The sequence below is a fragment of the Arvicola amphibius genome, chromosome 12, assembly GCF_903992535.2.
Source record: "Arvicola amphibius chromosome 12, mArvAmp1.2, whole genome shotgun sequence".
NCBI classification, from domain to species: Eukaryota; Metazoa; Chordata; class Mammalia; order Rodentia; family Cricetidae; genus Arvicola; species Arvicola amphibius.
In genome coordinates this window covers 8,127,449-8,139,701 of record NC_052058.2, presented here as the reverse complement: position 1 = coordinate 8,139,701, position 12,253 = coordinate 8,127,449, and the positions used below count along the sequence as shown (strand labels likewise).

Below are 12,253 nucleotides of genomic sequence, written 5' to 3'. Positions count from 1 at the left end.
ATTTGAGAGTGAATGCAAATTAGAACAAATCACCTTTCTTCTGACTCCAGGTAGAAGACTTACCCTGTACCTATGTTCTGCGGCTCAGCAGTATTCTGTCTGAGGGGCTGACTCATCTTGCTTCAGAACTTTCTTGTATTCATTAATAGTCTTCCTAGAGTTCATCTGTAAAGCAGTCTTAGCGGCAAAGAGAAATATGTTTTCCCACTTAAGGATTTAAAGAAGATTTTATCCTTTGTGTGTGTGTGTATGTGTGTGAGAGAGAGAGACAGAGAGAGACAGACAGACAGAGACAGAGAGAGACAAAGAGAGAGAGCAGAAGCCTGTGAGAGCCAGCGTGAGACACCAGGCCCTATGGAGATGGAGCTATAAATAGCTGTGAAGCCACAGCTCTGGGTGCTGGGAACTCATCTTGGGTCCTCTGCAGGAGCAGTATGTGCTCTGAACTTCTCAGCTATCCCTACACACCTCTAAACTTTGAATTATATTTTAAACTTACTTTTGGGGATGGGTACATCTGACTGGAGGTCAGATGACAACTTATGGAAGTTAGTCCTCACTTTTCAGCATGTAGGCCCTGGGGATCAAATCCAGGTTATCTGTCTTGGTGAAAGGTGCTTCCAGCCCTATAAGCCATCTTGCAGGTCTGTAGTTGGCTTTTCTTCGGGTCGCCAACCAGCTCCCAAATAAAGACATGTAGACTTACTATTAATTATGAATGCTCAACCTTAGCTTAGGCTTATCCCACTCTTTTAACCTGTTTCTATTAATCTATGTTTTGCCTCAGGGCTTTTTACCTTTCTTTCATTCTGTATGTCCTACTTTCCTGCTTTCTCTGTGTCTGTCTGTCTGGCCCTGGTGTCTCCCTGGTGATTCTTTTTTTTTTCTCTCCCCACTTCCCCCAGTCTAAATTCCTCCTCCTACTTAGTCTCCCTGCTCAGAAGTCCTGCCTATACTCCCTCCCCCTCGCTATTAGCCATTCAGCTTTTTATTAGACCAATCAGGTGCCTTACATAGGCAAGGTAAAACAGCAACACATCTTTATATAAACAAATGCAACAATCTTTCCATAGTTAAACAAATATTCTGGAGCAAAGGCCTTTCCCATTTTTCAAATAAAGGGATTTATACCATTTTTCCTAGTTCTTAACTAAAGGAAAAGCTGCTACTGCAGTAAATTACAGCCCTGGGAGGCATTTGTTATTTAGTCCCTGTCATCCCTGTATATAAAATACATAGGTCAAATGGGGTAGGGAATGAAGTAGGCTCTATAACTGTCTGAAACCAGCTTTATGATTTAAAAATACCTACTAGACTTTATACTTATCTGGATCATTGTATCTTTCTAACTAGGACTGTCACAAAAAGTTACCCCCAAAGAAAAATTTACAAAGTTATATGAGTGGTTTTGATCCTTAAATTTCAGTTTTCCTGGAGTTGACAGATGGAGAGTATACACCTATTGGCCCTTCCAAAGTTTGGCAGTCCCTGTGCATGACCTCATTCAACATAGACAGAATGTTCTGCACAAGGTGACAAAGAATGAGGGAGGAAGTTCTGAGCAATATATTCTTCAAGAAATCTTCTATAAAGTCAGAACACTTCAAATCAAAACCTGATGTGAACTTTAATTATGTACCACAGCCAAATAAGAATATTCTAGATTCAAGGTGTTTGATGTAGCTATGGAATGTAAGGACTTGAACAGAAAGCCAATTAGTCATATCTTGAGCTAAATGAAATAGAAATTCATATAATGTTTTCATGTAGCCATGGGATTTCATTGGCATCATCCCTTAACTAAGGATTTTGCCAATTACAGGTATTTTGCTCTCTGTGAGCAGCTCTTTTTAATGGGATCTGAGCTATGAAGGACACGGTTGGCAACCTATTATAATCCCTTATCTTGGTTTGAAGAGGAGGGAGCACGGACATCAGCCTTGAACTGGTACTCAAAACAGGGCAGGCTCAAAGTATGAAGAAGCTTGAATCTCTGTTGCTGTCTCCTCTGAGCTTTATTTTCATTGAGAATAAAAAGATGGGAAATGGATTTCAGCTTGGTTCCCAATCCAGTTGGCATTGGGTGGTTAGATAGCCACAGAGTGGCTTCTGAGTTCAGGGGAGTGGACACAAGGGTTATGATTAAGCACTGTCTGTTATGGAGAGGGAGTGGGGCCGACAGGGAGCAGACTTGAGGAGCCTCAGTTGTTACCACAGGAAAGAAGGACCCTGTGGGTGTCCTTCCACCTATGCAAAGGACAGACATGTAGAACAGAGCACCAACTAGATCTAAAACACCAGGTTAGGACCAGCAAGCTAGACCCCAGGCTCCCCACAACACAGGCCATGTGAACAGTTACAGAAACCCACTATGGAAAACCCTCTCTCAAGAGGTATGGTGACTTCTAAGACTTGGAGGGGCTCAGAAAAAGACAATGGAATTGCTAGAAAGGATGCTGGTCCATGTGGAGGATGTAAACACTTTTCTGGGAATTTTTCCTTATGTCCTCACATCTCCCACAATGGAAAACATTATCTTCTACATGGTAAAGACCACTTGTAATAAAATCAAAAGCACAAAGATACATAATTATTAAATTTATGGTGCTCCCACTGAAGTTCCTTTCCAAAATAAAGCAGTATCTGAACTCTACCATGTACTTTAGGAAGTATTTTTATTTATAAATCTTCTGAAATATACATTTGAAATTAAACATTGTATTAGTTATTTCTTGCTATGACAAACTATCTGGCAACAGCAACATAAGGAAGGAAGTTTATTTTGATGTATACTTCCAGGGAATACAGTCCTTCATGGCCAAGGAAGCATGGTGACGAGGCTGGGAGGGCTGGTCTAACCCAGTCTATCATGGCCAGGATAACCGGTCTTCCAGGGTCCCAAGTAAGAGACAGACACAGAGGGGACCTTGCTCAGCTCTGTTCTCCTGTGCTCAGTTTGGGACTCTAGCTAACAGAATAAACAGCCTACATGCAAGAGAGCCTTCCCACCTCAGCTAACCTAGTAAATTAATATTTTGAAGAATTAATAGTTCATTATAATCAATTTACTAATGATGCAATACTTTACAATTTTAAAAATAATGAAAGCATATTCTTTTTTTAAAAAAAATAACAGGTCATCTGTCTATTGCCAAATGATCACAGTGTGTGCTGTGTATGTGTGGTAATACACGTGAGAGAGCCTGCACACACAGCCATGTATGAGCATGCTGAGGCCCGAGAAGTATATTGGGCATCTTCCTTTCTTCCTCTCCACCTTATTCCCTTGGGATAGGATCTCTCATTAATATGAAGCTCACTACTTTAGCCGATAGACCCACAAGTACTCGGACAGGTCTGTTTCTAACCCCAGCACTGAGTTTACATGCTTGTGCCGTCATGCTCTGCATGGTACATGGATGCCAGAGATTGGACTGCAGGTCCTCATGCTTGCAGAGAACACGTCTCCTAAGCAACTGCAGCCCTTGCTGAGTTGACAATCAGTATTAACGTCACACTAGCTCTAGCAGAAAAGTTCCCTGTGCGGATGCATTTGGGATGGTGCCAAGGGCAGGGGAACCTTAAGTTGTCAATTTAACATAAACATCCTAGGAAAATTCAAGCCTTTTGAAACAATCAGGAACTTTATTAGAGCCTGGCTTTTTAACAAGCCATAATACAGAGTCATACAGGAATAGCCAGAGTCACAAAACCAGGTGACTTTGTTACTGTTCCCGTCTAAGCATTTGAGAACATTGGAGTTTGGCTCACACACCCACTATTATGAGTCCACTGGACCTCAAGTTCAAGGACATTTGTTGTGTAGCAATTTCTTCTGAGATGAAACATTCTATACTACAAAGAGCTGTTAAAACTCAGAAACTGAACAACTCAAAAGTTTGAGGAAGTCTCTGAACCTGACCAGATGCACCAGTCTCCCCCTCTTCTGAAGTCTCCCCCCCTTCTGAGCTTATGAAAGTTGGAGTGAGGACTAGGTTAGGCTGAGCGCTGCAGCAGAGACTCTCTGGCAAGCTGAGCTGCCTGAAAAGGCTGCAGGCCCACAGTGCTGCAGCAGAGACTCTCTGGCAAGCTGAGCTGCCTGAAAAGGCTGCAGGCCCACAGAACTGCAGCAGAGACTCTCTGGCAAGCTGAGCTGCCTGAAAAGGCTGCAGGCCCACAGAACTGCCTGCGAACAGCCCTTACCTTGTAAAGCTGCCCGGAAGGTGTGCAGTGGGTTCTACATTTCCAGCTGTCACGAGCTGTCTCCCCCTCCTGGGGTGAGCTTTTGGTAATGCAGCTGTCTTTCTTTGAGCCATTACTATGACTATAAGAAACCTCAGTACAACACACTACCTCATCAAATTGGACTGAGATTCACCTTGTTTTGATCTCTTGCTGGTTCTGTGCCTGTGGTGAATGAGGTTTGCTATGTCTCTCCAGAATCGTGAGTATATATAGCTGGGATAATGTGCCATTATTTCTCTCAGGGAAGAACTCTTATGTGAACTTTCCTACTCTGCCATTCTACTGACATGTTATCTGTTTTTAATTGTTGTCCAGTAACAAAGGGACTGAAACCAAAGTTGTTCATCACTTGTAAGTAGAGTGGCAGGGGTCAAAATATGGTCACTATAGTTGGTACAGGTATTCTCAAAGGTAAAAAGCCCAAAGGTATTTGTCCCAAAAGATAAATGAAGAAATCTAAAATCCCTCCACACTCCCACAGCTACACACACCACACACTCGCATATACCTCTTTCACCCTCATAAACACCACACATGACACATACATGTCACTTCCCCCACACAATACACACAAACTGTAAAGTGAGTGTCATCGTTTATTGATCACAGTGAGTCTGGCTTATTAGTAAATCTGATTAGTTCTTATAAGAGCCTCCTTTGTATTTTCCTTTCAAGCTAGAAAGTTTTATAATGAACCAGAAATGGTTTTAAACTTTTCTTCTGAACATGAGAAGGTGAGAGCAAGAGAAAGAACTGGAGTGGGGGGAGGAGGAAGAGAGCAAGAGAAGTAAGGGAGGAAGGCGGGAGTGAGGGGGAGTGAGGGGGAGCGAGGAGATGCTCACAAGAGCACACAGAGGTTAAAGAACTGAGATCAAGGTTCTGCATCTGCCATGTAGGTAGAGCCTGGACCTCTGGGCAGTGGCATCTTCTGTTTGTGCTCACTTCATCTTCACCTCATTTCCTCATTTCATCGTCTTCTCTTCTCTAAAGTCAGCAGCACACTAAGAGAGGAAGAACTCCTCGTTAAAACAAGTTCTCACATTCTCTACGCAAGCGCTCTTAGCTTTGGCTCAGGGCCCGGCTAGGAAGTCAAGACAGTGCCTTGGCTCTCTGGTACTACCCTCTGATGTTTGTGACAGCACACCTGGGTTAGCAACTTGGAAGACAGGAGTCACTAGTGCATGAGATGTCTAACAATCTGCCTCAGTTACTGAAAAACACAGGCATCCCAGAGGCGATGGGTGAGGACAGTCTTCAGTGTGAGGAGTTTACCAGAGTGATATAGAAGTGTCCTCACTTGGCTCTCTGCCAGCTCACTACGACTAGATTTAAAGTTACAAATTCATACTCTGCTGATATGAATAGCTAGGTTTCATCATTTTTCTTAATGGCTTAAAATTTTTACTCCCCACAGGCAAATGTGTAGCTTTAATGCTTGCTTATCACTCTTCCCTTATAGTCTGTCTTCCTCACCTAGTTGCTAAAATACCGTCTCCTCTGTACAAAGACAACGGAAGCTTCTATTTTCCCTTTTCCCAACCCAGGTGTCAACTGGACTTATTTTTCATTTCCAAGTTTTGAGTCATTCATATGCTGAAGGGGAAATGTACACTGCTTTTCATGTCTAACCAAACATTTAATTAAAACTCATCTCATTTGACTTCCAAATGGAAACACATTTTAGCAGGAAGACAGGCTGGACCAAAGCCCATTTCAAAGAAGACTGGGGATATTCATCAGAACACAATGCAGAAAAACTCCCACGCATGCCACATGGGGCCCCATTCATGAATACAAACAGTGATCTCAGCTTCTCATGACAATGTCTTTCCACTCTACTTACTCCTGCCTAGTGGGATGAATGCAGCTAGAAAGACACCACAACACAGACAGGGCCCAGGGTATTCTAATTTAGGTGAGATTGATTTGGAAAACTATTAAAAGCTATAAAAAATGACCAGATACAAAGGCAAATGAAAGAAATTAATAATATTTCCAATCCACAAAATACTTAAAACATGAAGAGAAGACATCAACCATTCCCTTAAATTCTGCCACACATTGGTGTCTTTGCGTTGCCCAGTTTAATTAGAACCAATGTGAAACATCTGTTACTCTTGCTCTTATCTTTCACTATAAATAATTTAGCAAGCATTTTATCTTCAGAAAAAAGAACTGTCTTAAATTATTATGATTAAATAGAATTGTAATGACCCAGTGTTTGTAATTGTAGAAGAGAACTATTAGGCCTTACTGAAGAATTTGGTTTAACAATGCCTTTGTTTGATTAAATGAAAATTTAAAAATAAATTGAGCCAGGCAGTGGTAGTGCACGCCTTTAATCCCAGCACTGGAGAGGCAAAGGCAGGCAGATCTCTGTGAGTTCAAGGTACACCTAGTCTACATAGGGAGTTCCAGGACAGCTAGGGTTACACAGTGAGACCCTGTCTTGAAAAATAAAACAACAACAAAAAAACCAACCAAACAAAAACCAACCAAAAAAAAAGTTGAAATTTAAAACAGAATCTGGGAAAATTAAAGTTATTGAAAATCTTACCAGCCAGACATAGCCACCATTATCATTTTGCAATACATAAATGTATATATACATATTTAACATATGAGTACATAGAAATGTGTTTCAATGAACATGCTGTATATATGTGCACATGTACACACATACATTATTATATAATCAAATTGCACAGTGGCTTCAAACGTGGCCTTCTTAGAAATACAAGGCAGGTGCTCTGTCAGATCAGCAGGTAAAGATTTGTGAACACTTTTTACAGCATAGACTTACAGCGTATGTGCTCTCATTGAAGTTACTATATATTAATGAGCATTTAAGTTGGTTCCAATATTGTCATTTAGTAATTTCCTCTGAATTAGAACATTTCATCTTAGATGGAAGCTTCTTAAGACTCAGAAAATTCTAAAGGAGACTGTACCTTAAGACTCAGGAAGTAAACAACTCACAATGGTCAGAAAGTCCCAGAAGCCAAACAGATTCACAAAGACCCCCCCCCCCCCCCCAGAGGTTATGGAAGCAGTAACAACTGCTGAGGAGAGTAGCCTCTCTATCCCATTGAGCTGTCTACAAGTCCTGCAGAGAGCTTCAGGGGTGCATCTTTCATGAGCTGTCACCCAGGTTGGGGTGGGCTCTCTGTGATGCGGGTGCGTTTGAGGTGTTCACAAGCCTGTAAGTAACTTTTTCCCAGCACTCCTATACACAATGCAATAAACTCGCTGGTCACAAAGGTGGACCTTGGTGATGTGATTACTTTTTTCTCTCTTCAGTCCCTCATCTGACATAAACAGAGGACTGCTCATGTCTCCCAGAAACAGTGTCACACAAGAAATACTTCTTTATAAAATAATTATAAATAGGATTGATAAATCTTTGAATTAAAAGTTATACACACATATATAACATCTTATGGCTCACAGACATTGTGAATCAATAGTAATCATACTTTGAACCTTTGACACTTTTTATTTGGTGATACATATATACATTTTTCTACTAGTTTAGAATATTTTGCATTTCCTTTTATGTTTTCTTTTGGAACAGTTAAGCGGTGAGTATTTGTATCTGTCTTTAATATATCAATAACCAAATGGAAGCCTTCAAGATGTATGTGGCAGAGGAAACATGAATACCAAATGTAGGGAAGGCTTTGTGTATGCCACGTCTTTTCCCTCAGCTGTTGGCCTGGGAGGACACTGGGCAATTCTCCCACTCATTTCTTATTCTTGATCTTCCCCTTCAACTGTCTTTCATCTCATACCTGCTTAAATTGTGCAAAGCTTACCACAATACTGTCTAGTATTGTGACATTAGCTTGATTGCAATCATTTCTTTATCCTAAAACACCATAGTGATAAATGTAACATCACTGAAAGCTCATGTGGCTTTTGGATTTCAGTTCTTTTTTTCCTGTCTATCCTGAAAACTTTGCTAATTATCAGAGACCCTACTTTCCTTCTATCCCCTGAGGCATCTTACCAAGGAAAGAAACTTTTACTATACTGTATTAATATAGTACTGAGAAACAGTTTAGCCTATTGGATACCATTGGTATATTTTCAGACACTGTGTAAATCTTTACTATGTCATTTAATTAAAAGATAAAGACTATCCCAGAATTCTGTTAGTTCTGTTGGTATATTTTTAGTTCATTTTAGAAAAGATATTTGGGAAATAATAACATGTGTTGAAAACCAATAGATTATAATGAAAGGGATTAATGGAATTTTATCTTACATAAATCTGATTATAGCATTTTAAAGTACCTGACACTTAAGTCATTCTCTTGATTGTTTGCTTTGTATACATTGTGATGTACTCAGCAAAAATACCTACCTTTACACAATTTGTCCAGCTTTCGAATATAGCTTTCCATACTTTGAGAAGAGGTCAAATGATGGTAGAACAGTCTGAAAATCCTAGATGAAAGAGATGGGATTACTACAGAGCCCCCACTGGTTCATACTGCTATCATTGTGACATCATCCCTGGAGCTAGTCTGAACTGTGAGGCAGATTTTAACACTAGCACTCCATGTTTCCCCATCGCACTCTCCTTACACAATTAGCAGCTAAGATTTTTATTAGTTTAAAGCTTTTAAATTAAATTTAAAATTCAATTTTGTGTTTTTTAATTTTTAAATTTGTGTTTTCTTTGATTTTTAAAATTTATTTATTTATTGTTTTTATTGAGCTATATATTTTTCTCCACTCTCCTCCCATCCTCTCTCCTCCCCTTTTACCCTCTCCATGGTCCCCATGCTCCCAACTTACTCAGGAGATCTTGCCTTTTTCTACTTTTTCCCATGTACATTAGATACATGTATGCCTCTCTTAGGGTCTTCTTTGTTGTCTAGGTTTTCAGGGATTGTGAATTGTAGGCTTTTTTAAGTCTAAAACCCACTTATGAGTATATATAATATTTTTCTTTCTGGTATGAGTTACCTCACTCAATATGGTGTTTTGTAGATCTATCCATTTGCCCAGAAATTTCAAGATGTCATTATTATTATTATTATTATTATTATTATTATTTTGCTGTGTAGTACTTCATTGTGTAAATGTTTCACGTTTTCCTTATCCATTCTTTGGTCAAGGGGCATTTAGGTTGTTTCCAGGTTCTGGCAATGACAAACAATGCTGCTATAAACATAGTTGAGCACATGTCCTTGTGGTAGGATTGAACATCCTTTGAGTCTATACCCACAAGTGGTATTATTGGGTCTTGAGGAAGGTTGTTTCCTAATTTCCTGAGAAATCACCATACTGATATCCAAAAGGATTGTACCAGTTTACACTCCCACCAGCAATGGAGGAGTGTTCGCTTTACCCCACATCCTCTCCAGCATAAGCTGTCATCAGCAATTTTGATTTTGGTCATTCTTACAGGTAGAAGTGGAATCTCAGAGTTGTTTTGATTTGCATTTTTCTGATGGCTAAAGATGCTGAGCCTTTCCTTAAGTGCCTTTCAGCCATTTTAGATTCCTCTGTTGAAAGTTCTCTGTTTAGGTCTGTACCCATTTTTTTACTGGATTATTTGTTCTTTTGATGACCAATTTCTTAAGTTCTTTGTATGTTTTGGAGATCAGCCCTCTGTCTGATGTGGGGTTGGTGAAGATCTTTTCCCATTCTGTAGGCTGTCGTTTTGTCTTGTTGACCGTGTTCTTTGCTTTACAGAAGCTTCTCATGGTCTAAATGGCTCATAAAAGACAATAGAATCTGAATAATATCATCTAAAAACTTGCTTTAAATATAAAACACCAATAGAGAACATAAAGGGTCAGAGAAAGAAACACCATGTTCACATTAGCCAAAAGACAGTTGAAACAGCTATATTAATTTTGGGTAAAACAGATTTCAGAATAAGGAAATGATCAGGGATAATGAGAGTCATTAAAGAATGATAAAGGGGGTCAAGTCTCCAAGAAGACCTGTCAATCATTAATGTATATGTACCTAGAATCAGAGGGTCAACATCCATGAGGCAAAAACTCATAGGCCTGGTAAGGAGAAGTAGACGGATTCTCTGTTGTACTTGGTAAATTCAGTACCCTTTATCAGTGACTGACAGATCCAGCAGGTAGAAAATCAACAAGGGTGTAATTGAACTGAACAGCACTGTCAATCAACTGGATGCAATTGACATCTATAGACTTTTTTATCCACCAGCAGCAGGGTGCGCACACTCTTCTCAGATTCATACAGAAATACCACCAAGACAAACTATAGACTGGACCAGAAAACACTTACGAATTTTAAACAAACCACACAGTACTGTTTCAGACCAGAGCAGACTGATGCTAGAAATCGATGTCAGATGGAAACCTCCAAACATTTGAAAATTAGATAGCGCACTTCTGGAGAGGACACACATCAAAGACATCTCAGGAGGAAAAACAGACCTCGCTGAAAACAGAAACAAAGCTTTTGATGATGGAAGCCCCAACAACGCGCTGTGGGAGCAAGAGTGGAGAGGCCAGTGTGGAGGACAAGACCTTAGACAGGGACCTAGGGGAGGAACTAGGGGAGGACTCACAACCATGGAGAGGAAAATACTCCGAGTGGAAATCAGGAATCGAGACTAGGAAACTGGGTTAGGGAGATGGCTCAGCAGGTAGAATTCCTGCCCCCAGGCGTGCAGGCCAGACTCTGGACCCCAGCACCACTAATCCCTGCACTCTAGAGGCAAAGCCAGGGCTCCCTGGGTGAAGACTAGGTGTAACTGGTGAGCCCCATGTTCTGCAGTGACAGAGCCTGTTGTAAGAACAGGGGACAGGAACATGTCAGGAAGTTCTCATGTGGGGACCTCAAAAATGGGGAGTTTCTGTTTCTCATGCTTGGAACCAGCTCTGCTTGTTTGTGACGGAAGTTTTATCCTGATGTGAGGCCATTTACGGGCACTGGCTTGGGCTCTGGCTGCTCCTCTTACTTAACAACTCTAGTGAACACAGCTGTCTGGAAGGCACATATCACCAGACACAGGGATGGAGAGATGCATGAACACCTCATGGGCAGGACAACTGGACTGAGCAGTCTGTCCACGCTGAAGTCCAGTAAGCTTTAGAAACCCTCATCGGGACCCTCGGTGGTCGGCCTTGTGTGGAGCCTACTCCTTCTACGGCAGCTCTGCTTCCTCCTCCCCTTGAACTCTCACCCACACCTCCATCCTCCACTGTCTGTGAAAGCTGTCATTCATTCATTCATTCATTCATTCATTCATATTTGTGAGCCATAGGAACTGGAAGCCACCGGCTGATGGTGGCTTTAAGGGCTGTTGACAATTCTGAACTCTAGCTTCATAATCTCTGCTCTCCAGAGGCAAGAAAACCTCCATTGCACGTAAGTGCCCTCGGATTTTCCCCAGATATCACCTGCTTCAATAAACAGTGAAAAGTAATGAGGACGATGCCCTGTGTCAACTTCAGGCCTCCACAAGCATATGCACATGTGTGAATGTGCATTTGAACACACACATACCCACCCATGCAAACAAACATACACATGTGTACATTATACATAAACACACATATGACATGAAACACAGAAAGAGAAAAATCAAAGGCATCATCCACTTTCTTGAAAACATCAATAATATTGGGAAACTGATAGGCAGGCTAGCAAGAAATAAAAATAAAAGAGAGAGAACACGCAAAAAGCTAATGCCAGAAGGAAAGACGGACCTCAAACCCTGAAAGAACTATAAAGGAACACAGTGAGGACGTTTACAATCAGAAACGGAATAGCAGAAAGATTGCCCAGTGCCCTGAAAGACACTCTACTAAAATTCATACTAGGACAAGCACACATAAACCGGCCTGCATCTATTTAAAAAATGGAAACAATTCATTATTCTTTCAATTGGCCACCATGGTATCTCATCGGCTGTAGGATGGGGCTGCCTACCCTGCGTCTTCATTCTGGAGAGGAATGGGTAAATTAAGGCTCTCAGTGCTCACATTTTCTCCTCTCTGTCAATCAG

The 12,253-nt window shown here is 40.9% G+C and overlaps 1 protein-coding gene across 1 annotated transcript in view; it reads right to left on the bottom strand.

The window, feature by feature from the left end:
• Nucleotides 1–4,821: 4,821 nt before the first annotated feature.
• Nucleotides 4,822–12,253, bottom strand: part of Spata17 (spermatogenesis associated 17) — a 163,226-nt gene continuing 155,794 nt past the window's right edge. The window contains 2 exon segments of the mRNA XM_038349681.1: nucleotides 4,822–5,246; nucleotides 8,612–8,694. Coding sequence (XP_038205609.1) covers nucleotides 8,614–8,694 — 81 coding nt within the window. The 3' untranslated portion in view covers nucleotides 4,822–5,246; nucleotides 8,612–8,613.